The sequence below is a fragment of the Phytophthora sojae genome (assembly GCF_000149755.1).
Source record: "Phytophthora sojae unplaced genomic scaffold PHYSOscaffold_3, whole genome shotgun sequence".
NCBI lineage: Eukaryota > Oomycota > Peronosporomycetes > Peronosporales > Peronosporaceae > Phytophthora > Phytophthora sojae.
The window spans coordinates 5,947,040-5,975,020 of NW_009258117.1; the positions used below are offsets into that span (position 1 = coordinate 5,947,040).

Here is a 27,981-nt window from a genome sequence, read left to right on the forward strand (position 1 = left end):
CTCTTTTTCAGCAAATATGATATTTTTTTTGAAGAGCAAAATATGGAAAACCTGGGATTCACTATTTACTATTTAGTAGTAAGTTATTGCTTAAAGTATATGAAGCTAAAGCGAAGCCAGACTGCTACTGCACGCCGTATAGATCGAATTGTTAACGACTAAATTGGTTTACGAATCATTATCTCAAGTTTCACAGCGTTATCTAAGGTCCCATTTGTGAGAAATCGGACCCAGTAACTGGATCATTAGTCAAAATTACGAAAACTATACATGTAGGAACCACACAACATCGCTAATGAAGGTAATACTAGGGATGCTTAACGAATACTCTGAAATGCATTAGTTCTATTAGACTTTGAGTTATGGAGCGACAAGGAGGCTGACGGCAATCATTCTTGCTGCGTTCACAATTATTGCAGTATGTGTCTATTGTATTCTTGACTTATTATTATCTACAGCGTTATTTCACGTTAAACACCGATTGTCGCCGACAAACCGGAATCGTGGTGTCCGGAAACTTATAAAAGTATCATCTGATACGGATTCACTAGAAAAATGAGAAGTTCCCGGCTAAAAGTGCTGATAAGTTCCCGGCAAAAATGCTGGTACATGTATTTTTGATGTATACTGCGTTGTTAGTGGTGTGGTCGACTTGAGATGAATAATATCAATACATGTTGAGGAATCATTATGTCCGAGAGAGAGGAGAATGTCACGGAAAGGTCATATTGATGTCAAACCTGACTCAAACATGATGGACAGGGAAGATGTGTTCGATTACCGGTTTATCTGACTTCTCAATTTATGTGAACTAATGTGCTACTTACTCGACAACAGTGCGGAACACCACACCAGAGCGGGATGTTAAATGTAGTTGTACATGCCGAAGCTACTCAAACCTGATGGTAAAAAATGCTCTACCGAGCTCTTTTATGAAAGTAAAGGAGAGGTATAATCTCCAGCAGAGAGATAAAGTATGCTGCCTACGTTCTCACCTACTTTGTATGTAATTCCTATGAGGCGGATTTTAAATGAGGGGCATATGGTTAGGGCTAGCCGTGAAGGGCGTCTCATGAAATAGTTTTCGAAGGGGTATCTCGTTAGGTTTCCCTAAGACATTAATAAAATAAGCACTGATCCAACCTCTTGCAAGTACAGAGCCTCAATCTTAAACAAAAAGCGGCACAAAGACTAACAGGCGCAATACACGTCAACTGGGGATACCTACTGGCCACGAAAGGATTGCTAATGCAAGTGTTGCTAAAGCGCTGAGAAATAAACATTATTCCTGTTGTCTTGTTGCTACCCAATTGCCTACCGTTATTCGTTTTCAAAAGTACAACTATTTTCAGCGTACTTTTGTGCGGAGGTAAGATTTACCGAGAGTTTCAGGGCTCGGCAACGGTGTAGTAGTGCACTAAAGGAAAATGTCAGGTTATCAAAATCGATCAGCAGAAGATTAGACAGCGGAGGACCGCAAAACCGACCAAGCAATTGATCCAGCTTGCTATACAAAGCAGCTACGTCAAAGTACACAACAGTTACAGATAAAGCAAATCGAACAGACTATCAACACTGGCGGATAGCTCCAAGAAAGCACTTCAAACGATGTAGAACCTTCAAATTTTCTCCCATATTCTGTCAGTGATCGCCAGGACATGAGGCATGCGTGTGAAGTGTTGATACACAATCTCGATACACTCGCTTACTCCTAGCACTTAAATGAAGTTTGACGACAAATTAAATGATTTATCAGCGTATCAGGCTGTTAAGTTTTCTTGTATGAAAAGGTTTCGATCGGCTCTGGGGGGGGGGCATCGCGAAATTTTGTGTACAGCACAATATTTAGTTTCGCCCCAAATTAGCAGCGAGGAAGCGCAGTGAACGAGGTGCTCAGCTAGTATATATAAGGGCTGTAGGTTTATAAAGTGATCTCAGCGTTACTACAGAAAAGGCTATACTGAATTAATTTAGTTTAGATGACGCTGGGCATTTTTGCGTGTGACCTACTCCACGGACTGCCCCAACAGCTCGGCCTTTGAGCGTACACAGTAGTCTTGGCGGGGGCGGTCGGGAGGCTGAACTCGTTCACGGCCCCGAGGGCGATGTCCTTTTAGGACATGGTGGGCGAGCGCTCTGCCTTGTTGATGATGCCGACGTTTTCGGCCCAGGTCAGGCGGAGACGCTGGGTACGGGTGGAGGTCATGGTACTTGTGGAGGACTTGGCGGGTAGTGCGCAAATGTGAAAGTGAAAAGGTAGGTACAGAGAAGATCGCACAGGGAATCAAAAGCGCGCCAACTTTCAAACTGCACAGCTTAGTACTTTTGGCCAAACAAAGGTATCCTGGATTTTTACAGCAGTACCTTTGCCCATCTCCGTTCGTCCTGTTGTTGGACCTTGAAGTATTAATTATATGAGGTTATGTATTGTATAGCCGTTCGGTATTGAGGTTGTCTTTTTCCTTCTCCATCACCTGTGTAACGACATAGGGGCAAATCTTCGGCTCTATTAGTGATGGCTGTGAGCCGGCTGCAGCTTCGTCCGAGTTGGATGTTAGCTGAGCCCCCATGTGGCGGTGAGGGGCCATCACTGCAGAGTTGTTGAAGATTTCACCCCGCTGACCATCCTTGACGCGATTGCGGAGACCGATTCCGTGCACAGGCGCGTGTAGATCTTGAACGTGTCCGACGCCCACCGACCATGGAATTGAATGGTCAACGCGTCGACGCCCGTCCGGTACATGTTGGTTGCGCCCCCGGACCGGAGGGAGTGTGTGCTGTAGGCCTTAGGATCGCCTCCCGAGAGTATCGCTGCTTCTTGGATTTTGTGGGCCACGCGACGGGCTGATACGGACTCGATCGCCCCGTTCTCCGATCTGTAGATTGCCGCCGGCAAGTCCATCGGGAGATTCTGCCGTGCCCGGAGCAGTAGGATAGCTCCCAGAACAGGACACAAGAACCGATGGCCGAACGACGGAGCATGCGGGCGGTCGTGAGGCCGCTCTGGTTTGTCTTGGATCCTCTTAGGCGGATGTACACAGAGGTTGCCGCTGCAGCATCCATGGTTGCTCGCCCATTTTGGTCCAGGGTTACCACATCCGTGGCTCTCAAGGCAAACCAGCGAAACTTGCCATCAGAGACTGCTGCGATCTCGGAGCGCCTGAGGAGGAAGAAGTAGGACAGGCACAGTACCCCCCCCCCCCCCCCCCAGAGCGCTTGGTCCGAGGGGGAGTGCATGTTGAGTGAAGTGAAGCAGGCTTCGAGGAGACGAATCGACACGGGGGCCTTGCGACCTGGGGGCCCGTCGAGGCGGCTGATACCCTTGAGGAGCATGCGGATCTGTGGAAGGTCCGATGGAAAGGAACGACCGGATGCTAGGAAGAAGTGCCGGATGCCTATCAGAGTGTTCAGGATCGACGAGCTCCGAATAGGCCTTCCGGATCCATATCCGTGTTGGAAGCCGAGTAGAACGAAGTCAGATAGGTGTTGGAGCTGGGTAGCGAGTGGCACCCCGTCCAACCAGACGTTCACCCCTTTTCTGGAGAGGAATGCTTGCCACGCGTGGAGTGCGTGTTCGTACTTGGAGTATGTTGAGTTTGCCACTGAGTGTTCGCGCAGATAGCGTGCCAGATTTGTTCCAGACGATTGGTATCCAGTTGGGGTCGCACCTGTGACCAAGAACCGGCTAGGTTAGTAAACGTTGCTAAGGCATAGGGATCCTTCGAAAGGCGAGAACGGGCATCCGCGATGACATTATCCACGCCGGCAATATGCGAAGCAGAGAATCTTAGCCCGTGCGTCATCTCCCAGTAGCCTAGCAGTCTGATGATGGTTTGTGCTCGAGTATTCTTCGAGGCCGTTTTGGTTTGCCAAGCCACGGCAGATGTGTTGTCTATCCGAAAGTGCACGTGAATTGGGGTGTTGTGAGGGCGGGACCCGCACTCGGACGACCATGTGGAGGCCCACGTGTGGACAGCAAAGGCACACGAGAGCAGTTCACGGTAATTTATGTCGAATTCGTTTCGGTGCTCGGAGTTGAAGCTAGCGATGAGAGACTGCTCACGCTCCGAAAATTCGTAGATAAGAATGCGTTGGTTGTTTTGATCTAGTGCGCACAACCCGGTGTCCGATGCATGTGATGTCTGCCGCAGGCTGGGAGCGGAAACACTCCAGCGGTACACCGTTGAGAAGTGGTGAAGTCAGGATGTGCCGCCACCAAATGAGGTCCTGACGCATTTCATCGGTCACTGTGACGGACGACCACCTGTGGAGAGATGTTTCGGCTCGTCGGAGCCGTTGGAGAAAGGGTCGGCCTGGCCTGACGCATGTGGCAACATGTCGGAGGCTCCCTAGGCGAGAACGGTACTGTGTTCTACTCAGTTTAGTCGCGTGATACGCTTTGTTGACCAGAGCTGACGCTTTGAGTATTTTGGAGGGCGGCATAGCCACGGTCAAGCTGACGGTATCAAAGATTAGGCCCAGCACCTTTTGGCGCGTATCCCAGGTGGTGAATTTGTCATCGTTGACTGCGCTGGGGCCTAGTGCCGTTGCCATAGCTGAGCGCAAGGTCTGGTTCGACATCGGAACAGCTGGTTCCTATGTCGGCCGATATGCAAACATGGTCATCCACCCAGTGGTAGTTGAAAAAGCCATGAGGATAGATGGCGTTGGTAGTTCGACCGTGAATAAAGGCGATCGCATCACCCGCTACTCCGTAGAAGCCTGAGGACCCGGTCCAGCCGAAGCAAGCGGACAAATCGATAATGAGGGCGTTGTCTTCTGGTATTGTACCTGCGAACATGTGGGCAGATTCGCTGTGAATGCCGAGGTTTCTGAAGGCGGATGCAACGTCACCCAGAAGAATTTTTGATTTCGTGTCCTGGAAATCGGGCCGATTGCGCCAGTATCTCGCGAGCAACGGCATCACAATGTTCATATTCTGCGGCTGGTACTGAGTCGCGGTCCGTATGATCGTTTACCGACGCCTGTTCGGGGAAAGATAGGTCATGTATGACGCGGCCGGAGGTAGTAGGGTCTTCCTCGCCTTTGTCAACGACCCCGAACGGACTGAGGAAGAGCTCCGGCCAGTACTGGGCAACGTCGAGGTCGACCACGATGCATCAGCCGAGTTCTTGTTCTTTTCGGATATTTTTGCGCAGGACATTGAGCCGATTGCGACCCGAGGGGTGGTTAGGAGGGGGAGAGGTTTGAGTTGGAAGTGGCTTCGTCAGAGAGACGCGGATGCCTTCGTTTGCAATAGACAGAAGGGCGGAGTAACCCTTGCACGCGCTTTAAATTTGGGGTGGGAGGATCTGCTTATTAGGGCGGTAATCCGCGGTGGACTGACCCCGATGGAGCTCGATGAGGGATCTCAACGGAACGTGTGTTCTGCGCACGTACTCGGACATGGCGGACTGGAGATGCTTGTTCAGAGTGTATTGTGGTTGATGTGGGGGGCCGAAATGGGTCGGAAAGTCTCGGTTAGGAGGTGATAGACCGACGGTCGCGAGTGCTGCCGCTAAGCCTTCGCGCCGGATGGAATCCCAGAGGTGCGCCCGTTGCCGACCGAGTTGCTGGGTCTGGCCCACTGCTGCCGCGGACGGTGGCGGTCGGCCCCGGAGGGGTGTGGATGAGGGCCGACCTGCCACCCTGGGGTTGACGCGGGTGGTTGCGGGCGAGGTGTCTGTTGGAGATGCGCTCGCTGTAGTATAGCTGGGGTGTACCACGCACTCGGTGGGGCTCGAAGATTCCCCAGTAGCAGGGCATGCAGGGCGGGTCGGATGCGTGGGGGGCAAGGTATAGGCTGGGTTCGCAACCCGGGCTGTGCGGGTATGTGTGTCTGTTTGAGACGGTACATGAATATCGTCTGACTCAGAGGACCGTGATGAGGTCGGAAGAAGAACCACCTCGGTGGATGGTGTGGAGGGACAAGCGACGGGGGTCAGCCCCGCCATGACGGTTTGTTTAGTGGAACGCGCTGTGGTCTCCTCGTATTGGAGCCGCACAGGCGGAAACACGGGCTCTGTGGGTTTGGTAGAGATTAACGCAACGGTGGTATTGTGTGCATTATTCTGGGTGAGTCCCTGGGTCCGAAGCGCTGGTGAGCCAGCCGCGCCTCGGCCACTTCAGCTGCGGCGAGGCCCGTTGTGGCCACGGCGGCTTGAGCCGTACTGCCGGTTAATGTAGGATTGTAGGTCCCGGTGCAGCGGGGCATCCCACTGGTGGGTTCGGTGCGAGTATGCGCATCGCTCACGCGAACCCCCGAAGCACATGCCTCCGCCGAAGAAACGGAGGCATGGTTCGGTTCCGTCTAAGCGCCGAGGTACCAGCTGGCGGATGTGCTCGGGCATCCCAGTGGTCCGGGCTGATGGCGGGCGGCGGTTTGGTCCGGCCGCCGCTGAGAGTTGTGCTGGTGTGCGTTCGTTGCGGGGCACTGGGAGGCTTTGCAGGGCAAGCAACCATTCGAGGGACCGGTATTCGATCGCTTCGATAGTGGCGCAGAAGTCACGCCACAACGAAGGGGAATCGTCCGCCAGGTGGCTGACCGCTCGGCCCATGTACAGGTTATCGTACTGCAACGTGCGCGTTACGCGCAGCGGATTGTTGCTAGGATCGGTGATTTGGTTATCAGACACGAACCGCCGGATTCTGTCCACCAGCCGGATCATGTGCGGGTACCAGAACATGTTGGCAAAAGCGGTGAGCCCGCTAAGTGCCAGGAATATGTCGTCGTAGCTCGCGCACGTGGCCGGGGCCTGCGGAGGTTGCGCGGTGGAGCTGAAGTCAGTTGAGAAGTTCGCGTTGTTCGAACTGCGTGTCAAACGTTCATCATCAGAGAGGGGTCGAAAGCTGGAGAGAGACAGACCTTGGGATCCAAGTCGAACGCTGTATAGTCGGGATCGTCATGTCGAACGGGATGTCGAGTGCTACGCGAAAGCTAATCATCGTGTCGGTTGGTAGAGTGAACATATCATCTGATCTGCTAAGGCTTGCGATACTGCGGTTGGCGGCAAGAATGTGAGTCGGATGGGGTGCGTAGTCGTCTCTGTTCCGGTGCACCGTCGACGGAAAACTCGATGTTTGAAGCTCCCGCAAGTGAGCGGGGGGCAGGGGGTAGTTGCCGTCGGCCGCAAGCGTCCACGGCGCCGGTGTCGTGGCGGCAGCAATGAGAGGTTGAGTTACAGGGCGCACCGGCTGGACTACCGATGTTGATGCTGGAGCCGTTGCCGCCGCCAGCTGGCTCCGCAAATCCATGACCATAGCGCTCAGGGAGCCGACCTGGGCCGCGAGGTCGGCTACCGTACCGCCAGTCGCAGGTGAGGCTTGCGGGCGGTATGCTTCAGGAAGCAATGGTGTGCTCCCGCTGGTGTTGCCTGCGGTGAACGCCGAGTTCGTCCCGAGAAAGGATGCTAGGTCGAAGGTATCATCAGTGTAGTGGTCGGATTGTTGAAGCAGTTGACTGCCCGGTGACATCGGCTGGGATGAGTTGCGCGTAGCAGGGGCAGTATGCGGAGGGCTGTCCAAGTAGATAATCGAGTGTCGAGGTGGCGCCACTGCGGGTGCATTACCACGGGTAGCCTGCGTCGACGTGGACGCGCTCGAAGCGCTGGTTGAGGACACGGCGTTCTCTGTCGCTACAGCCTGGCCGGGGGTAGCTTGGTCTTGGTCCGCCGCCAGGCGAGCGAGGCGGGCCGTACCATCTTTCCGTTTGCCTGGTGCCTTCGATGCGACGGCGGGCGCTGCCGGAAGAACAGGTGGTGCCGCAAGATAGGCCTCTAGGCTAAATGCCGAGGCCGAGGGACGGGCGAGTTTCTTTTTGCGTTCCGCTGATCGCGCTTCAACCTCGGCCTTGCGTTTCTGGATGCGTCGACTACTGCGTGGGGTTGCAACTCCCGAGGCAGGGGGCCGAGAGGCCGAGCTGACAGCCGGAGCCGCTACTCCAGTCTCCGTTGTTCCCGACGGTGCCGACGGCGCGGCCGGATCCGGGCCGGGGCTCGCTCCTTCCGGCGTAGGGGGGGCGGGGAGAGCCGTCGCCCTCGTGTTTACAGCATTGGTCGGGGTTGCCAATTGCGACGACGGCGACGAAGGAGGCGAGGCGCGAGGCGAAGTCATGGCGTGCACTTGGCGAAGGAGGTAGGTAGGTTGCTTGGTTCTTCTGGTTTGCTTGGCGCGAGGCGAGATGCCGAATGAGCTCTGCAGTCGAGCTGCAGCTCTTCCTACTAGGCGCGTCTTCTTGGCCTGTGCGGGGGTTTCATAACTGCTGCACAGGTTACCTAAAGGAAACAGCTAACCTTGTCTCCGCCACGATCTCACCAAGATTGGCAAGAGTGGATACTTCCGCGTTGCACTCGCGGAGATGTTTGAGGATTGCAAGGGTAAATCGAGAACTTTGCCCGTTTGACGTGATAGAGAATTTAATCTCGCCGATGGGTTCACGTGTACGAGTTCGACTTCGAAGACACTGTACGTTGAATAAATAAGGAAAGCTATCAAAATGTTACGCAAAACCAGGCCTCGGAAAAAATAATTATTCCATTGCAATTACTGTATTTGTGTACGGAAATATGTATTATTGGTTGCCGGTCGTATTGAAATTACTATTATTGAAGCCTAATTTTCAGTAAAATGTTTAACATTACAAAAACCAAGTTTAACGTGAATCTCCATATAAAAGTAATTGAAATAAATACATATTTTTGGTGAATGATATATTGAAATGATTATTATGGAGACCGAACTTTTGCAACTCAATATGATACTTTATTTTCCGAGGTCTGCGTATCCAGTGACTAAAAGGACACTAAGCTTTCGCGTCTAAAATGCACGAGCACCGAAGCGATGCTCGGTGCCCTCACTCGAGTTTAGAGCGTGACAATGCAAGAAGGAACGAGCAGGTGCAGACCCGGCTCCGCCTGAACAGGTTTTAGCGCCATATTTGCCAGATCTCCTAAGAATCTCCTCGATGTGAAAGAGATGGCTACATTTGTACGCGTCGCTTCGCGCTTCGAGTCAACCAAACGCCCATGAGCAAGAAGGCCAAGTCCAAGCCTAAGGCTGCCGTCGTGGACGAGAACGTCGTCACACGGCAGATCGTCGCGACCAACTACGGCAAGGCCTGCAAGTACGCACACGTCGTTAGAACAGAAGTGAGTGCAATTGTTCCGTTCAAGAAGAGTCTGACTGACAAGATACTTTTTTCTGTCATCGCTGCTAGAGCCATTGGCGTCCAGGTGAATCCTCAAGTGAACGAACTTTTCCGCGGCAAAGAAGAGGATGGAGACCTTGTGAACGTAAGTGCTGCCTCTTTGCAGCAAATACTTCAACTACCACAATCTCTCCAAATTGTTTTAAATGGCTTGATGATTCTGTGCAGTTCATCCTCGAGGGCGAGGACGTGGGAACGCTAGGCCCTGGAGGTGTCCGCGCGATCGCACTGGCGATCATGATATCCTTTCCACACCCCTCCGATCTTCATATTGGTGTCAACTTTTTATCGGAACGATTGAAGTTCTCCTTGACTGTGCATTATCTTCACGGCGTTGGACCAGGATTCAGCAATGGACCGTACACCCAGCTGCGGTACATTCGTATCTGGAAGCAGGAGGTCGGCAACGAGGGTGCCGCTGCAATCGTACGGCGTGCTGTGTGCGCATTGTATCAATGCCTTTGTTCTCAGTTCACAGCATGTGGCTGCTTCTAGGCGAGTTTGCTGCAGGCCACTTCGGGAGTGAACATTGCGTATCTGGAACTGTTGGACTGCGGCATTGGGGAGGACGGATGCAGGGCACTGGCGGATGTGCTGTCCCAGCAGAAAGCACCTGGACTACTCACACTCCACCTCGACTATAATCGGGAGGTGGGCGACGCGGGCGTAAGCGCCCTTGTCGACGGGCTCTTCAACAACACAGCGTTGAAGGTGCGGCTTGATTCGGTTCCTGGTCTCAATCCAGCAGCGACTCACAATTTGTTGGTTGTGGTAGCAACTGCACCTCAACTATTGCAGTCTCGGGCCGGACAGCTGCATCAAGCTCGCTCAGCTGATCGCCATGCCGACCTGCGCGATAGAAACCCTGTCACTTCAGGGCAACAGCGTGGAAGCTGACGGCTTGCAACACCTTTCACTGGGCCTCGCGCGCTCACACAAGCTGGTCACACTCAACTTGTCGGACAACGGCATCCGCAACGTACGTCGTGACACCTCCGATGACCACCACAGCAAAACTCGAGACTAACATGTTGGTGCTGTCCATACAGAACATCGAGGCGCTCACAGCTTTTCGTGACGGACTCCTTCGTGGCAAGGCTCTGGCGAATGTGGACTTCACCTTCAACCTCATCGAGCCCGAAGGCGCCAACGTCCTGCTACCAGCTCTTGCTCCCGTACGTTCTCGTCCGGTTCGATGCGTTTGAGGTGATCATTGCGCTAATGATCACGTCCTCTTGATGTGCAGGACAACACGAAACTTCTGTCCTTCCTGGTGGATTCTTCACTTCCCGGAGACATCTTCCAGCAGCTCAACCGCGCGCGCAAGGCTGAAGGCAAAAAGAAGGGGAAGAAAGGAGGCGGCAAGAAGAAGAAATAACTAACCGATCAGCAGCGAACACAACACGTTAGCAGCAAAAAGAGGTGATATACTGGAGCACCACACATTGTAAAACAGCAACAGACACTGGCTATGCAATTGCTGGTTGCCTCATACCTTACACCCCACAGGATGTGAGAAGTTTAAATATTGACGATGAACGGCGTCCCATTCGGAGAGGACTCGACAAACGTGTGCGGTGGCGCGCTTATAAGATCCGTGGGCTGAGATTCCTGGATAGTTCCGGTGCGGCGGCGCCACTCGGGGCGTTTCTTTTTGATCTTGGGCGTGCGCGAGCTCCCCACTGACCGACCGCTGATGGAGGAGCTCATACTGCCGTGGCGAGTGCTAACGCTGAGGGGGCTCGCGCTTGGGTCGTTGATGCTGATACCAATGCTGTCGGACGGGTGAAACCCGCTGTCGTTGACTCCCATGCTTACTGTGCTACTGGTAGAGCTCACAGAGCTCAGCCGGCTGCTTGCAGACGTGTCCATGGAGCCGTGACGCGACCTAGAGCGATGAGACTTCTTGGAGCTCTTGGAGCTACTAGCACCCGATGCTCCAAGAATGGCCGGGGAAGCCAGCGATTCCAACGTCGGGACGTACGAGAACTCCTCAGCGAAGCTCTCAGCTTCTGAGTCGGATTCACTCGCGTGGTTTTCGTCCAGTCGGCTGAAATTGCGTCGGTCGAAGCCTCCCGTGGGCCCCATGGAAGTGGGCGACTCCAGGTACGACGACGACACCGACTGCGACATCGAGGACGACATCGACATGCCCAACTGACTCACACCTGTGAACCGCGGACCTGTTGGATCCCAGACTTCTTCACGACCGATGCGCTGCAGACTGTTGATCACCTGCTGGATAGTAGGGCGCTCGCGCGGGTCCGCTTGCCAGCACGTTACAATCAGCAGCTTCCAGCGCAGTGGACACATATCCGAGCGAATGTTCGGGCGGACCCCCTTGAGCACGAAATCCTCCACTTCGTGGTTCCATCGGGTGTTCTCAAACGGCAGCTTTCCTTCAATGAGCTCCCATAGAATAAGCGCAAGACTGTAGATGTCGACCTTGCTCGTGTAGATGCGCTCCCCGCGCATGACCTCAGGCGCCATCCACCGCGTGGTACCGACCAGTCCCGTCATCTCCACCACGGGCGTCTTCGCAGAGCTCCTGGTTTTGATCTGGGACGCCTGAAGTTGCGCCGCTGACGACACAATCTCGGAGAAGCGGAGCGTACCGAAATCCGCGATCTTAGCGTGCCACGAGTCGTCCACCAGCACGTTCGGCGACTTGAGGTCTCGGTGAATCATAGGCGGGTTCGCATTATGCAAGTACTGGATACCGTGCGAGATACCGAGAGCCAGACGCAGTTTCGTCGGCCAGTTGAGGTTCTTAACATCGGGCGTCTGCTGCTTCAACACATCGCGCAGCGAGCCCCGAGCGCAGTACTCTGAAATGATACAAATGGAGCCGCGGTAGAAGCCAGCCTCCATGAACAGCACAATGTTCGGGTGGCACAAGCCGCGCATGACCTCAGCCTCCGCCTGAATCTCCGCATTGCAGGCGTGCTGGAACTCGGCCAGGTCCGCTGCGCTCTCTAGCGCAGCAAGCACTGCCTTCATCTTCACAGCCACGTTAGCTCCACGCCACTTGCCGAGGTACACGACAGCCACGCCCTCGCCGATCTTGTCTCCAATCTCCAAGCCCTTGAGCTCGTGATGCGACGGCGACATGAGGAGCTTGGGGATGGTCCCGTCGCCTGTGTTCCCCGTCCCCATGCCGTTGGCTGTGCCAGCTGATCCATTGGCGCCTCCACTCATAAATCGTCGGCTTCCGAGCCGGTTCAGTCCATTGTTGTGCTGTCCGTCCCCTGAATCGTACTGTCCACGTAAACTGCGGTTCGACTTGGCCTGGAAGATCTTGAGACAGAGCGTGGGCTTGGTGAGGTAGATGACAGCGTTCACGAAAGGCCACATGGCCAGCACCACGGAGCACGTGTCCATGACTTCGCCCGAGCTGTGCAGTCCGAGCGCAAGGTCTGTAATAACGATGGGCCCCACAAACACGAAGAACGCGAGCGTGTAAGACGCCAGCTTGGACACCACGTAGGCGCCCTTGCGGCGCTCCTGTCTTCTCCACCTCCGGGCGAAGTTGAGCCAGCAGAAGGTGATGATCAGGAAGCACATGACGGCCATGATCTTCCAGATGATCTTGGCGGCGTTGACGAAGCCCTTGGTCTCGTAGTAGCTCGAGTAGAGCTCGAGCACCCAGTAGAAGACGACGACCATCCAGATGATGGCGTGCGCGATGGCCACGTCGAAGCTCGCGCGGTTGCGGTGCTTGGCGATGTAGAGCGCGAGCGTCGCGACCCAGCAGAAGCTCGCCACCTGCGAGCACCAGTGCGGCGCCTGCGCCCAGAAGGTGAGCTGGAAGCTGCTGGCGGCTTTGGGCGCCCAGAGCTCCACGGCGGTCACCACGAGGCCCGAGAACGAGAAGATGAAGTCGGTGATGCACATGACGCGCAGGATGCGCGAGGCCACGGACACGCGCGGCCGGTCGTCGTCGCTCTCGTTGGTCGTGAGGTCGGGCCCCCCTACGGGCGCGTAGAGCGCGTTCTCCCGCTCGCGAATGAGGTACGAGGCCTGGCGGTTGCGTCGGTATTCGTCCGACGAATTCGAGTGCGTGGCGGTCGTGCGGTGGCTCGTGGGCGCGTCCTGCGAGAAGTTGAGCAGCGCCGGGGGCGTGGGCACTCCGCCGCTGCCCATGGCCTCGCAGCGGTCCGCCAGCATGGGCGTCTGCAGCTGGCGGCGCGCGCGCTCCTCCTTCTTGAGCGCCACGACCTGCATCACGTGGCGCGAGCCGACGAAGGCGCTCATGAGCGTGGACAGGAACTGCGCCACGAGCTTGGCGTACAGCAGCGACACGTTGCCATAGTCCTCGCTCGTGATGGTGGCGTCCCCCAGGCTGCCGCTGCCGCTGTCGCTGCTGGACATGGCGCGCGTCTGGCAGGGCGGCTCAGTACTGGACTGGGCTCGGGGGCTGTCGGCAGCGCCCTGCTTTTTCCTCACTGCTCTGAGCAGACCGCGGGGATGGTTTGTGTCACCCGCGCTAAGTACGAAATCGGGCCAGTTGTTGCACTTGCGCTTTGTATGCCGGGGATGCAGTGGGCCGATTTGGTGATGGGGATCACGATTCCAAGTCGGTATGGGGGCGGAAGTTGCCCTCCGAGTCTTCGAATTAGGCTGTCTCCGCTGCCTATGGCCCAGCTCAGCTCGGCTGGGAGATGCCCGTGCGTGTATATAATACTTGTGCGTGTGCACGTAAGCTTACTGCGCTGTACATGTAGTGATGGTGGCTTTAGCGTTGGCCCCTGCGTGCGGACGATGCGAGTGCAACTCGATTGACACCGGCTGCTGCGCGGGAAGCACCTGCCCCCAGCTTCGACTTTGTGTGTCGAGACCGAGGCAAGCCGCCTCGCGTAAGCCTCGGGCATGGGGGCGGCGATTTGCCGCCAACTTGGCGGCCAAGGCATCGATCGCCGTTCGTGGCGTCGACTTTGACTTGAGGCGCAGTCTCTACGCCCAAGCGCTCGCAATCGCTGCTAGCGATTCGCTGGCCCGGATTGCGAACGCAAAGAGCTCGCCCGGATGAGCTCCGGCCTTTGGGGTGTACATGTACTAGCATGCAGGGTCATTAGTTGGCAATGAAGACAGTAGCAGGTGCTCATTCGTGGCAGGGGTTCGCTTCGCGTTTCGCCTTATTATGTTACAGGCTCTGTGCAGCCAAAAGTGAACGTGTTCAAGTTGAACCGGTGACGGGCGAGACGGCTCGGTGAGCGGGCATCGAGTCCCCATCGGGGCACAATGCATCATCATCACGCGTGAGGCGGGTACCGGATGAAGACGCCCGCCTCGTTGACGCCGCTGTTGTTGCTGCTGCTGCTGTTCGCTCGCGGGTCTGTTTGGTGCAGCACGAGCGCGGTGATGTGGAAGCTTTGGAGCGGACGGCGACGGCGGCTGTCCGGGTCGTCCAGCGTGCAGTCCAGGAAGAACCTCGGGAAGCGGCGGTCCACGAGCAGCACCTTGGCGATCTCCTCCACTCCCAGGTCGCGCTGGATCGCGCCTTCCTTGCGCCGCCCGACGACGGCGATGCACACCGCCCCAGCGAGCACGAAAGCGCTGCCGACGATGGATATCAGCGCCGAAGGGAACGGGATCTGCGCTTCCAGTGTCACGCGCATGCCACTGCCGGCGAAGTCGAGCGTTCGAGATCCGTCCACGCTCTGCTTCTCCTCGCGCACGACGGCGTTCTGGAAAAGCAGGAACAGCGCGGCGGTGTACGACTCCTGCAGGCCGAAGCCCATGCACCAGCGGTTCTGCTCCACCTGCGCTGCGAACACGTCCACGCTGGTCGAGCATTGACCGTCGAGGTCTTGCCATGCGTCGTCTTGGTCGCGGCGGACGTTGCGCTTGAACAATAGGTCGCCCTGTATGTCGCTTGGCGTCGTTATCATGGCCAGCGGCGTCCATCGCGAGTAGAGACCGTCGAACTCGCCGAGCGAATCGACTGGGAGGTGGTTTTCGCCAACGATCAGGTGTCTAGCAGTCGATGAATTGGCATTGTCGAGTGGAATGCTGATCCCCGTGCAGGTGTCGGAACCGTCGGCCCCGCACGTCGCGTTGAACTCGCTGGCCAAGTCTTTCGTGTTCCAGGTCAAACGCCCCAAGGTGATTGTGTGGTAGCGTTGAAGATTTGTCACGGTGACAACGCGCGAGGAATTGGTTGAGGTCGACAGCTCGACTGTCACATCGTCCGCGACTACCCGACGAGCGAAGCTGTAGACCAGGAAGGACGTCGTGGAGCGACGAGCGCAACTGGTGCCGTGCAGATAGCCCCTCGTCATGTACTCGGTGCCGTCATCGAAGATGCAGGCCGCGAAGGCCTGGATCTGGGGCTCAACATTCCACTGCGAGTAGTCTGCGTCTCCCAGCACCGCCGTCGCCGAGAAGGAATCCGCGGGTGGCGGGATCAAACACGCCGTCGCACCGCAGTCTGTAATGGGGCTGAGCTTGTAGAGAAGAGACGAGCTCGAGCTCGATGCGGACGTTGAACCAGATGCTGTCGTTGCTGCAGTCGACCCGTTGTCGCCAATGGCGCGCTCGTCAAAAGGGATCTCGATCGTGACAGCATCGTAGTCGATGTCGGCAGAAAGCGCCATGTGCGAAACGTTGAAGGAGGCTACATCCGTGTCGAACGCCAGCCCGCTACGCAAGGACTGCTCGCCGAGCGTCTTCTGCAGCATTGTGCTGGCTGCAAGTTGGAAGTCGAGGTCGGAAATGTCTTCTTCCACTGCGCGCCATGACGCGACTTCTGTTTGAAAATCGGCCAGCGAGTTGTTCTCGAGGTAGGAGAGTCCTTCCCAAGCCAGCAAAGTCTGCGAGAAGAACATCGCGTACAGCAACAAATTACCCGACAGAGTCGCGTTGAAGCCCTCGAGAGACGAGCTCGGTACTGTTCGATTTGTGCTGCCACCACTCGAAACCTCGTCGATCTTCGTGTGCAGTGAGAACTCTGCTTCACGTCCATTCGGCAACAAGTCGATCAGCCAGTCGTTGGCAAAGAAAGCGTAGGTTGTGGCGATGTTCGGCCAGCCTCCACGCCCTTGGCAGCGGCTTTCACTCGACTTCACGTACACGGGTAGCATCGCAGTCCGCAGCAGCGTATCATCTGTGGATCGCAGCGCAAACGCCAGGTCATTACTGGTAGGTGTCGATCCGGGCAGAGCCAAAGATGACGACAGGTCGGAGGCGACGATCACGGGCACCACGAGCGGCTCCAATTGCTGCACGTTGAGCGTGCTGAACGCTCCAGTGAGTACCGCTGCAAGAGTCCCCTGGCCACAGAAAAGCAGAGCTCTCCAGGTCACCGACTCGTTCTGCAGGCTGTTCCTCGGCGAGAGCACGAGACTCAACACAGGTACGAAGAACGCGAGCGCCATCTCGAACGGCTTGGCCAGCATGGCAGCAGCCGTGCCCGTGTAGAAGTTGTATTCGTTGAGCGTGCCCACCGACGCCACCGAGTCGCGTGAGCCGACCGGAACGCCACCCGAGAAGATCCCGACCACCAGCAGTAGCACCATCACGAACGCAGCAGCTCCAGTCAACACGCGCACGCCACGGATGCGGACCAGCAGCGGCATCTTGGCCTTCTGCTCTCCTAGAACGGCCGTATGGCGCAGCGAAGACAGCACTGTCCAGTTGCTCGGTGGCTGGAGAGTTGACTCGCTCAGAGGCACCGACCGTGTCGGTGGAGGGGTGTGCATCGAGGCGTAGCAGTCTCTGCTGAGGTCGCTGCTGCAATTGAACATGTCGAAGGACCCGGCGTCCTCCTCGTCCGTCAACGCCATCTCGCTCCGCTGCCAGCAGTGCGCTGAATAACAGCAAGGCTGCAAGCACTGCAAGCAATGAGATGGCATCCGCACCTTCCTGTAGCTCCTCGACATGTTGCCTTTTTCTGGACCCAAACAATGGGTCAAGTTGAAGCACTCAAAACACAAAAACATACACTCTCACCTCCCAAAGCACAAATTACCGCAAAGTGCGCAAAATGGCGGACCCCGAAGGTGTCGGCGCTCCTCCACGCGTCGTATCTCGCCCCAGCAGCAGCCGCACCGCTCCATGGACGCCCCAAGTGCTCGCTGTAGCTGTCGTGCGCATATGTAGCGACTCTCAGGCTCTAACACCCGCCAAAAGCGACGCAAACCACGTGCGAACGGACGTCACCGACGCCGTCGAGTTCGCGCGGCCGCCTCTCGACTCGGAGACTCTGATACTGAACGAACAGCAGCTTCTAAGCTGCGGTCGTCTCTTGGCTGCGTCGATTGAGCCCTGTGTCGCCTCAAATGGCTCCGGATTGGGCTTCGCACTCGACGACGAAGAGGACGAAGCGCTGCTCGGGGACTCGAGGGACGAGGAGGAAGAGGAGGAGATCTTCAGTCGAGAGATGCAGGCGGCAGACGCAGACGCCAGGGCAGGGGGCGTGTTTTTCTGTCTGCCGAGAGATATGGACCACAAGTACCGGAGTGGGGTGGGCGTCGCCTTTGTGGACACTCGAATGTCCACGAGGAAGAGCAGGCAGAAGCGGTTCTTGATGGTGCTGCTCGCGCCTAATAAGGGCGAGTCGATGACGAGTTTTGGTGCGCTGAGAGCTCGGTTGAGAGTTGTGGCGGCAAGGTTCTTTGATGAAGGGATGGAGGACGGAGAGTTCGCAGTCGTGGACGAGTTTTACAAGGGATTGGTGAACCAACAGCCAGTTTTGGTGAGTGGACTGCTGCCGAACGCAGCGATGGTGAGGCGACTTGGTGGGGGTGATGTGGTGGCGACGTTGCATGCACTACTGCTGCAAGGGAGGGTGGTGTGCTACTCAGCCAATGCAAGCGCAGCGTCGGCGGCGGTGATTGCGTTGCTGGCGATGTTACCGTCGCAATTGGCGCACTATTTGGTGCAAGAACGTAGAGAGGTGTTTGTGGTACAGCCGTGCTGTTCACTGGAGTTTGGAGAGGATCTTTTCGGCGGTACTGGAGGGTATTTGCTCGGGACGAATAACCCGCTGTTGCTGAAAAACGAGAAAGCGCAGTTTGATCTCGTCCTGGATCTGGATGCGGGGCAGGTCACCGCACACCCGACGGCGACGAGTGAGCGTGCTTTTGCGTTTGGGACGAAGACGGCAGAGTTGGCGGACGGACTCACTCGGCGCTTTACGGATCCTGTTGCCCCCATGCACATGCGGATTGTGGGTCAGCGCACGCGTGACAATGAATGGGTTTTGGCGCAATGCCGTTTGTACTTTGAAGAGCTATTGAACGCTGAACTGACGGCCAGCATGTTTGTCGAAAGTGACGAAAATGTCAATTATTCGGAGGCGAACTCAGGGATGATTGATTTGTTTCCAGAGTCATTCCGATCGATGCTTGAGGAAATTGCGGCACCAGTGCTTGGAAGCTTAGTTGGAGTTGACGATGACGAGGAACTTCTCAACCCACGCGCGGCATTTTGCTCCGACTATGGTTGGAGCTGGACTCTTTCGTGGCAGTCTACTAGCAGTTATGCAAAGTGGCTTGAGCAAGAGCTGCGTCAGCGGAGGCTAACGCGAAGTAGCTCAACAGGGTCGTCTCGAACGCTAAAGCCTCCTCCTCACGAAGGACACGCAACGTACACATACCCAAACGGCGACGAGTATGAAGGCGATTTTGTGGAAGGCAAACGGGAGGGCTATGGTATGTACTTGGAGCGTGCGACGGGCAATCTATACGACGGCTCGTGGCTTGCAGATGAACGGCATGGAAAAGGTGTCCTTACGTCCAAAGCAAGTGGGGGCTACATTTACGATGGCGAATGGGTGCATGACATGCGGTGCGGACATGGACATAGTACCCGACGGGGAGGTGGAGGTACAAGGGGCGGAGAGAGCTATACTGGTCAATGGCAGGCGAATCGCTTTCATGGACGAGGGGTGCACGTTAACAGTGAAGGCGATGTGTACGACGGCGAGTGGCGAGATGGAGTTAGGCATGGTGCCGGCAAGTTAACCATAGTGAAGCCAGTGAAAGCAAGAGCTGGTGAAATGGGAGGTGTGGTGCGATACGTTGGCGAGTGGGCGGATGGGAAGTTCCACGGAATGGGATCGTGCCAGTATGCTGATGGGTCTGAGTACTCTGGGACTTTTCGTCAAGGTCGACGACACGGAAATGGTATCTTAGTTCTTGCGTCGGGAGATCGGTATGAAGGGCAATGGTGGCAAGGACTGCGTCACGGGCAGGGGATTGCCCATTCCAAGGGCTCAGGAACCACTCGTGAAGGTTCTTGGAAACGAGGTGTCGAGGTTAGCGATGGTGAGTGGCTCATCACTTTCGTCAATGGTGACAAGTATTCAGGTGCATGCCGTCGTGGAAGACCATGGGGCAACGGAACTTGCAAATTCGCCAACGGTGCTGTATACACTGGCGACTGGATAGATGGACTCCGCGAAGGCCGCGGCATATGTGTTAACCCTGACGGGACAATGCTCGAGGGCGAGTGGCAGCACAGCGTATTTGTTAAAGCTGTGCAATCTCGGTCTCGGTTTGTGGACGTTTCACTTTCCTCTAATTCTCCTCCATCTTCTCCGAGACGTTCGTCTATATCAGCGAAAAGTGAAGGCGAAGCGGAACACCCGATGTTTGGAGTTCATCGTCATGTTTATCCGAGCGGAGATGTGTACGAAGGAGAATTTAAGGAGGGGTACCGTGATGGTTTTGGTATCTTCACTGAGCGCTCAACGGGTACAACGTACGAAGGGCAGTGGGTCCAAGATTTGCGCCATGGGAACGGGGTGCTGACGTCCGGATCAAAGGACTTTATTTATGATGGGGCTTGGGAGAGCGACCAACGATGGGGCTACGGCCACTGCGTGATAAGTGGAGGCCGCGAAACGTACAGTGGGCAATGGAGGGAGAACGCCTTCCATGGCATCGGTAAATACACTGATGCTGAGGGAAGCGTATATGAAGGTGAATTTGTTCGAGGTAAGAAGCATGGCGTCGGTAAGCTCATCGCTCCTGTCGTGGAGATACACCCAGAGTCATCCGAAAAACATCAAACCGAACAATACTCTGGTGAGTGGCGTGATGGTTGCCGCGAAGGCGTGGGAGACGCGGTCTTTGCGGATGGATCAAGGTACTCCGGACAATGGAGAGATGATCTTCAGGAAGGCGAGGGCACATTCACGTCAGCAGAGGGTGATCGATATGTGGGCCAATGGCACCGTGGATGCCGCGAAGGTGCGGGTATACTCACGGTCGGAAGTTCAGGCGTGATAAAAGAAGGTCAGTGGTATCGCGACGAACCTGTTGACGGCGAATGGACCATTACATTTCCAGACGGCAGCAAGTTCACCGGCGAGTGTGTTGAAGGGCGACCGCACGGACGGGGCCTCTGCAAATATGCTGGTGGTGATCTGTATGACGGCATGTGGATGCATGGCAAGCGTCACGGTGCAGGCTCAGGTTTCTTCGCCAATGGTGAGAGCTTCGTGGGTCAGTGGGAAAATAATCACGTAGCGCTCAACGGGCGAGGGAAATTGACGCTGGCGGACGGCACCGTGCACGTGTACGCCAACTGACTGGGTATAATCTCGCACGCTACTGACGATATTCGTGAGACGGGTATTCACACACCATCCTCGGTGTGCGTGAATGTAAGCACTCAACTCTTGACTTCTAGCGTTCGTACAGTAACCAAGTACGAGTGTCGAAAGGCAGTATGGTATGCACTTGTAATCGCGCCATGATGGTCCTTGTGCCGGTACATGTATTCCTCACCAAAGTTGCGGCCCAACGGAGTTGTATGTCAAATTATAGGACCCCGCAGTAGGAGCTTGAAGAGAAGTTGCAGCATCGGCAGTTCAGTACATGAATTAATGATGGAGTAAAATTCGATGCTGTCAACTACGTAGTAGGAATGAATTCCGGGGTCAACGAAAATAACTAAAGCCCCCCCCTGCAAATTCGCACTGTAGAACCACACCCAAGACTTCATTGCCAACAAACACTTCGTCACAATAAACAGTGTGTCGTGCTCGCGATAACTATCTCAGAACTTGTTATACAGCGTTTCGTCGTAAGGACAGGTGAAAACCGAACTCGATCACCCTTTCCCGACCAAGATGGCGGCTGGAACTTCCAGGCAGGATGGAAGTGGTAGTTGTCGCAATTTGAGAAATCCTTGATCATTATGCACATGTGCTTTCCGAGTTCATTGGTAGCCTACGCGTACTTTTTTTGTAGAGGGGCAAGTGTAAAACTTATCCACTTGCGACGGAGAATAACCGCCCTGGCGCAAGTACAGTACAGTAGTCGCTACTCGATCGCTACTCGATCGAAGGTTTCGCTTGGTGTTGGCTGCTAGCAAAGGCCATTCATTTGAAAGGAATCACTTCAGTCAAAAGATACTGAAGCTGACGATAAAGGTACGTTAAGTACGTGAAACACGACATTGGTCGTAACACCTGAAGGGTGAATTAGACTCACCCGTTAAACCCGCCCGCACGTGCATCGTCGGCGCCGGTTCGGCACCCAAAGTGAGAGCTTGCAAGCCTTCAATAGCCCGCCAAAGCCATAGCCATAGACCCCTACCGTAAGGGCCTCTTTCATGAATCTTTTGCTCAAATATATATCAGAGTGTGGGTACAATAACAACATACACTTGAAGTTTGTATTGCAACAAACTGACCACACCGAGGTTTAGCGCACTTGGCCTTTTCCCGCCTTCCGCGCACGTTGTTCCCTCGCCCATCTCGGCCGTGCCATGAATTCCGCCCCGATCTCGACCGCGCAGGACGTCGCGGCGCTGCAGGCGCTGAGCCCGAAGCCGCACCAGTTCATGTTCACGTCGCTGCTGAAGTGGGCGCTGGCGCTGGGGCATCTGCTGCAGAGCGCGCTGCCGCCCCAAGACCCCCAGCAACAGCAACAGCATCAAAATGAACCCAAACGCGGACTCTTCCGCCGCAACAGTACGTCGTCGTCCAAGAAGAAGCCCAAGAAGGAGCGCAAGAAGCCGTCCAAGGCCAAGTCGGAGACCTTTAGGGTAGCTAGAGACTCTTTAACTTTCCCTACCGAACAGGGGGGAGCTATGGAGGCAGCCATTCTGTTATTCCACCGGGTCGTGGAGGGCTGCCAGCACTTTGTCACGACTTTCGGCAAGACGCACAAATTCGTCTTCCACTTGGCCAGTATGCGGCGAATGTACTTGGATCTGGAGGCCCTTGGAGCGAAGCTGGACAAGGTGGTGACGCTGGCGGAGCTGCAGGAGAAGGTGGAGCTGGAGAGGCAACAGGGCAAGGAGCAGGGCTGGACGTGGAGGAAGCAGCTGGACGAGGACAGGGAGAAGGAGGAGGCGGAGCTCAGTGCCCGAGCCGCCAAGAACGCGCTCCCGTTCGCGAGGAACATGCTGCCCCACGAGCCCATGGAGGCTCTGACGCTGCTGAAGTTTGAGATCGACCACTTTAAGGCGGAGAACTCGACGCGCCACGTGGCGAGCATGAAGAAGGTCTTCTTCAGTGTGGTCAGGTCCTCGAACGGACGTGTGGCCAAGATCCCCGAGTGGTACATCCCTCCGTACGCGGTGAATTATTCTCGAGAGAAAGTGATGGAGGGCTCGGTCGGGACGGCACACCGAGGCGTGTGGGTGGACAGGAAATCCGTGCAGAAGAAGACGCCTGAAAAGGACAGCGGTCACGTGGAACAGCCGAAGACGCACAAGGTGATGGTGAAGCGGTATGTTATCCATGCTGACGCGATCGAGACGTTTAAGCAAGAAGTGGAAGCCTGGTTCGCGATGGAGCATGCCAACATTATCAAGCTCTACGGCGCGTCGCACTGCAGCCGACCGGCCCTCCTTGTGCTTGAGGACGCCACCAATGGATCTCTCGTGAGCTACCTGACTCGTCAACGTCAATTCCAGGCCGGAAAGCGCAGAGAGAAGCGCACTCGTGGGGAAGGAGTGAATACGCAGTGGCCGTATCGGAACCAGAGGCATGCACTATGGAGTTTGTTTCTGGAGGCGGCGGAGGGGCTGCGATACCTGCATGAGGAGATAAAGCTGGTTCATAGCAACCTCAAGAGCGACAATATTCTGGTCACTGGTGACAGCCGTGTCAAGCTCACGGACTTTGGTCTCGGCGTGCTCGCTCTGCAGGATCAGGCGGTACAGGACAAGAAGTTCCAGGAGCTGGGATGGCGAGCCCCCAATTGCGTTCAGAAGAAGCCCTTCCGCCGTCCGTCTTTCCAGGACGACGTCTATTCGTTTGGCCTTTGCGTGCTGGATGTGCTGGTACCTGAATTCTCGTCGATCAAGCCGGACACTCGCCAAGGTGCACCAAAGCACGTCGGCGACAAAGGATTCAACCCGTTGTCGAGGGACGTGCTGGCGCTGATCGATAACGAAAGCCATAAGAAGCTTGTCCAGGACATGTGCCAGGAAAACCCCGGGAAGAGATTGTCGCTGAAGGATGTGATCTCGCGCATGGAAGAAATCCGTGATGCGGCTGCTAAGGAGCCCGCGGATTCCAGTGAGTGCTGCATTCTCTGATTCCGCCAAGTATATGAACCTGATCTCGACGAAAACGTGGAGTCCACCCACGCCTGGAAGTGCAATTGGGTCACTACAGCCCTTGAATTCCAGCGCGTCTTCTCCTCTCGTCATGGCTGTAGCAGACAGTGCCTGTTGGCTCCCTTTCGTTTATCGCTGCCCGGTTCAATCTTCGATGTGGATGCAAAGGCTGCTTTCTCCTGTCGTTGGCTTCTGCGTGGGCTCAAGCTGTTCACCGGGTCCCAAGATTTGAATAGCTGTCACGCAGTACGCACGTGGCGCCTTCCGTAGCTTAGCGGACGGGCATGCTAGCCACAGTACGCACCTCGCTCTCGTTGACGCTATGAAAGCTGAAGAACGCGGTCATCGCCGCTGGCATCTTCTACAGTAAGAGCAGCAGCGTTGTGTCTTTCGTAACTTAAATGATGCCATTCAATTTCGAGTTGATTGTCCTCGTTATTCATTGAGACGGGCCGCCTCACCAGCTTTCATCTGCTGTTGACATGTGAAGACGTTGAAGTGGTTGATCGACTCGACTGACGACATTGAGGCAATGCAGTCTTCATGACCAGCAAATCGTGACGACCACCAGCCAGCCAGCCAGCCAGCCTCCAACGCCTGGAGAAATGTTGTCGTCGACAACACCCAACAACCAAACTCTGAAAGCACCCCTCCAGTTTTCACCCCACCTTTACAAATACCCGGGGTTTCCTCTTCCCACCCCCACCCTCAGTTTCTATGTACCCCCATCAAATAACACCCACCCCACCCCCCACCCGTTAGTTGAAGCTTCGATTTCCTGAGCCACAAACGCAATTCAGACATACCCCAGACAGCCCGCGAGCCGTCGTCGCCGTTGCCAGGTCCAGCAGCTACTATACAGAGCTCCGTCATGACGCCCGACGCCGAGCTGCCCGGGGACGTGTGGACGCCCGAGACGCCCGTGATCATCGCCGCCAACCGCCTGCCCGTGCGGCTCTTCAAGGACCCCACGCCCTCCTCCTCCTCTCCGTCTCGGTGGCAGGTCGAGTGGGCGGGCGACCGCATGATCGAGTCGCAGAACACGCTGTCGCACTGCGAGATCTCGGAGCGCGCCACCATCAAGTTCGTGGGGCGCGTGGCCGACGTGGCCGTGCCCCTCGAGGAACAGCACGAGGTGGAGCTGCTGCTGCGCGAGCTCAACTGCTTCCCGGTCTTCCTGGAGCAGGAGGAGGCCAAGCTCTACTACGAGGACTACTGCAAGCAGACGCTCTGGCCCACGTTCCACAACGTCGTGGACGTCTACAGCCCCGTGGACGTGGTGCTGGACGTGGACGCGCAGCAGCAGCAGACCCCCGCGGCCCAGTTCTGGAACCCGGGCTGGCAGAAGGTGGCGTGGCAGGCCTACGCCAACGTCAACCAGTTGTTCGCGCACAAGATCTGCGAGGTCTACGAGCCCGGGGACGTCGTCTGGGTGCAGGACTATCATTTGCTGCTCACGCCCAGCTACATCGTGCGCAAGATGCGCGCGGCCAACGTGGGGCTCTTCCTGCACGTGCCCTTCCCGTCCTCCGAGGTCTTCCGGACGCTGTCCATGAGGAAGGAGCTGCTGAGGGGCATGCTCAATGCGGACCACATCGGCTTCCACCTGTTCGAGTACGCGCGCCACTTCATGTCGGCGTGTCGACGCATTCTGGGACTAAGTTATGAGCCCATTCTGAGGGGCCAGTTGGGTATTGACTATGGGGGACGGCGCGTGGCTGTCACGTGCAGCCACATGGCCATTGATGCGCAGAGGATCGAGGAGACGCTGGTGAGTGAGGACGTCCGCGAGATGGTAGTCAAGCTGCGCCAGAAGTACAGGGACAAGAAGATCTTCGCTGGATGCGACACTATTGAACGCTTGAAGGGCATTCCGTCCAAGATGCTGGCGTTCGACGGGTTTCTGTCGAGGTGCCCGGACTTCATTGGCAAGGCTGTGCTGGTGCAGAAGGGCATTCACAGACGTGGAAGGGTGACGGACTATCTGCAGAGCAAGAAGGAGATCGAGCTGGTGGTGCAGGCCATCAACAACAAGTACCGTGATGTTGCAAAGGGGGACGTGGTGGACTACGAGGAGGTGGACGAGTTCCCCTACAAAGAGCGGGTGGCGTTGTGGCGTGTTGCCGACGTGCAGATCACGACTGTACTAAGGGACGGGCTCAACACGACGCCCTTCGAGTATATTGCCACACACAAGTAAGATGTGTTTTGTATTGAATGCTGGGCTACAATAGGGCTCTAATTGTACTTGCGTGTCTGGATTTTGTGTAGGACCTCGCCTGGTGTGCTGATTATGAGCGAATTCTCCGGCAGTAGCAGATTGCTGAGTGGTGCACTAACGGTGAACCCCTGGGAGTTAGACCAAGTCATCGACGCACTCCGGGACGCTGTATACATGCCAGCCAATGAGCGCGAGCATCGGCGCAATTGCGACTTCCAGTTCGTCTCTGCCAACCCTCCTCGACGCTGGGCCAAGTGCGTGCTCACGGATATTGTGAATGCACGAAAAAAGGAGGAGTCGTTTGTCTACATGGGCACAGGCTTCGGTCTGGACTTTCGTCTGATGGAAGTTAGCGCTCACTTCCGGGTAAGATGCTGGCGTGATATGCGTAGTCACCAACTCGATCACTAACGTTATACGTCGTGGTTGCCAGAAACTAACGGAGCAAGAGATATCACCAGGGTACCGAACCAGTACGAACCGCGCAATTTTCTTGGATTATTATCGAACGCTAGCTCCCGACGTGTCGAAGGTGATGGGGGTGCGGTGGCCTGACGTACCTTTGAGTGCATTGGCTACGCTGGAGCAGTTGTGCAAGGACCCTCGCAATACTGTTTTCATCGTAAGTGGCTGCAATTGCGACCTCCTTACGCAGAAGTTTGGTGGCGTGCCAGGCTTGGGCCTTGTTGCAGAACACGGGTACTTCATCCGACGTGCGGTTCTAGGCAACGCTGCTCGCATTGGGCGTCCGTGGGAACGGCACGGTGATATTTTGCAGATAGAGGGAGGCCATCAGCAGTGGCGCGTCAAGGCCGAGAAGATCATCCAGCTCTATGTTGATCGAACGAATGGATCGACGCTGGAACTGCGAAGGAGTGCCGTACTGTTCCGCTACGGCAAATCCGATTTTGATTTTGGCGCACTACAGGCAGCTGAGCTGAAGGAGCACTTGGAGGGCGTATTTGAGGTGCGTTTGATCAGAGGGTGCAGCGATAATGCACGGCATGCCCAGAAACTTACGATTACTGGGATGTTTTGTATTGCGCTGGAATCAGGGCTGGCCGTTGAACATCATTCAAGGCAAAGACTACATCGAAGTGCGGCCCGAGGGGGTTGGCAAGGGCAAGATCGTCAGCCACTTGCTGAACAAAATGCGCGTCGACGGCAATCCAGCGGATTTTGTTCTCTGCATTGGGGACGATGTGGCCGACGAGCTGATGTTTGATGAACTCAAGAAAATGGTAGCACATGAAGAACTCCCAAAAGGTGAGCTGAAACTTGTCGAGTACACACGCTTGCGATTGCTAACGATGACGTTACTACATCCCACAGACAAAGTATTTACCTGCACTGTAGGGCAGAAACCCTCCAAGGCTGAATTCTTTGTCGACGACTATACTGACGTCATTGCGCTGCTAAAGTCCATGAAAGTAATGGCTACGAAGGTAAGCCGTACTGTGACAATAGTTTTTCGGTGATGTGGGCTAACATGTTATGATGCCTGCTTGACCAGTCCAACCGCAACTACTCGCTCTCGGATATGCAGTCTTTTGTGCGAGACACACGCCCGTTCCTCTCGTCCTCCTCGCACGGCAACGCTGGAGTATCAAGGAGTGCGACGTCAGACTCAGTGATCCGAAAGTCATCAAGCCGCCATGGACTCCACAATCATCTGTAAGTTACTTACAGGACTATTACGGATGGAATCAAACTCATGTATTGTCTTATGTGATTTAGGACGCCTGTGATCGAAGATCAAATCATCCCAACAGACGTCGGCGGGCACAGTGGGGGCCGGTATCCTTCTCCAACGCGCCGCCGCAAGAACCGGAACCAGTGGCTCAATCGTCTCCAGCAACTGGGCGTAGTCGCGATCTTGGTTGGCATTCTTCGCTGGCGCAGCGGCGTGAAGAATCCTCACGAAAAGAAGCTGCTGATGTATCTGGTGGCATCGCTGGGCATCGCGTGGTCTATCCAGCGCGTGCGGTCAAAGTCGAACAAGTAAACAGAGGACCTAAGCGCTGGGCTCCGG

At 55.7% G+C, this 27,981-nt stretch overlaps 7 protein-coding genes across 7 annotated transcripts; 4 read left to right on the forward strand and 3 right to left on the reverse strand.

The window, feature by feature from the left end:
* Nucleotides 1-6,125: 6,125 nt before the first annotated feature.
* PHYSODRAFT_490847 (hypothetical protein) lies at nt 6,126-6,893 on the reverse strand (the record flags this gene model as incomplete). Its single annotated transcript, XM_009525587.1, has 1 exon — nt 6,126-6,893. A coding segment is annotated over one exon (768 nt), but the record flags the coding sequence as incomplete, so codon positions are not given.
* Nucleotides 6,894-9,023: 2,130 nt separating this feature from the next.
* On the forward strand, nt 9,024-10,583 carry PHYSODRAFT_313495 (hypothetical protein; the record flags this gene model as incomplete). Its single annotated transcript, XM_009525588.1, has 8 exons — nt 9,024-9,121; nt 9,215-9,290; nt 9,374-9,422; nt 9,549-9,631; nt 9,701-9,916; nt 9,981-10,184; nt 10,255-10,380; nt 10,452-10,583. 8 exons carry the CDS (start codon nt 9,024-9,026, stop codon nt 10,581-10,583), a joined length of 984 nt encoding a protein of 327 aa, XP_009523883.1.
* A 30-nt stretch (nt 10,584-10,613) lies between these two features.
* On the reverse strand, nt 10,614-13,576 carry PHYSODRAFT_345627 (hypothetical protein; the record flags this gene model as incomplete). The annotated part of the gene is made up of 1 exon (XM_009525589.1): nt 10,614-13,576. One exon carries the CDS (start codon nt 13,574-13,576, stop codon nt 10,727-10,729), a length of 2,850 nt encoding a protein of 949 aa, XP_009523884.1. The 3' UTR covers nt 10,614-10,726.
* An 881-nt stretch (nt 13,577-14,457) lies between these two features.
* On the reverse strand, nt 14,458-16,989 carry PHYSODRAFT_329186 (hypothetical protein; the record flags this gene model as incomplete). The annotated part of the gene is made up of 1 exon (XM_009525590.1): nt 14,458-16,989. One exon carries the CDS (start codon nt 16,987-16,989, stop codon nt 14,458-14,460), a length of 2,532 nt encoding a protein of 843 aa, XP_009523885.1.
* A 743-nt stretch (nt 16,990-17,732) lies between these two features.
* Nucleotides 17,733-20,741, forward strand: PHYSODRAFT_492556 (hypothetical protein; the record flags this gene model as incomplete). The annotated part of the gene is made up of 2 exons (XM_009525591.1): nt 17,733-18,424; nt 18,479-20,741. The coding sequence occupies 2 exons, from the start codon at nt 17,733-17,735 to the stop codon at nt 20,739-20,741; spliced, it is 2,955 nt and encodes a 984-aa protein (XP_009523886.1).
* A 1,184-nt stretch (nt 20,742-21,925) lies between these two features.
* On the forward strand, nt 21,926-23,707 carry PHYSODRAFT_255336 (hypothetical protein; the record flags this gene model as incomplete). Its single annotated transcript, XM_009525592.1, has 2 exons — nt 21,926-22,204; nt 22,241-23,707. 2 exons carry the CDS (start codon nt 21,926-21,928, stop codon nt 23,705-23,707), a joined length of 1,746 nt encoding a protein of 581 aa, XP_009523887.1.
* A 1,045-nt stretch (nt 23,708-24,752) lies between these two features.
* PHYSODRAFT_489268 (hypothetical protein) lies at nt 24,753-27,954 on the forward strand (the record flags this gene model as incomplete). Its single annotated transcript, XM_009525593.1, has 8 exons — nt 24,753-25,924; nt 26,000-26,315; nt 26,383-26,916; nt 27,005-27,215; nt 27,282-27,394; nt 27,463-27,623; nt 27,687-27,723; nt 27,787-27,954. The coding sequence occupies 8 exons, from the start codon at nt 24,753-24,755 to the stop codon at nt 27,952-27,954; spliced, it is 2,712 nt and encodes a 903-aa protein (XP_009523888.1).
* Between the last annotated feature and the right edge of the window lie 27 nt (nt 27,955-27,981).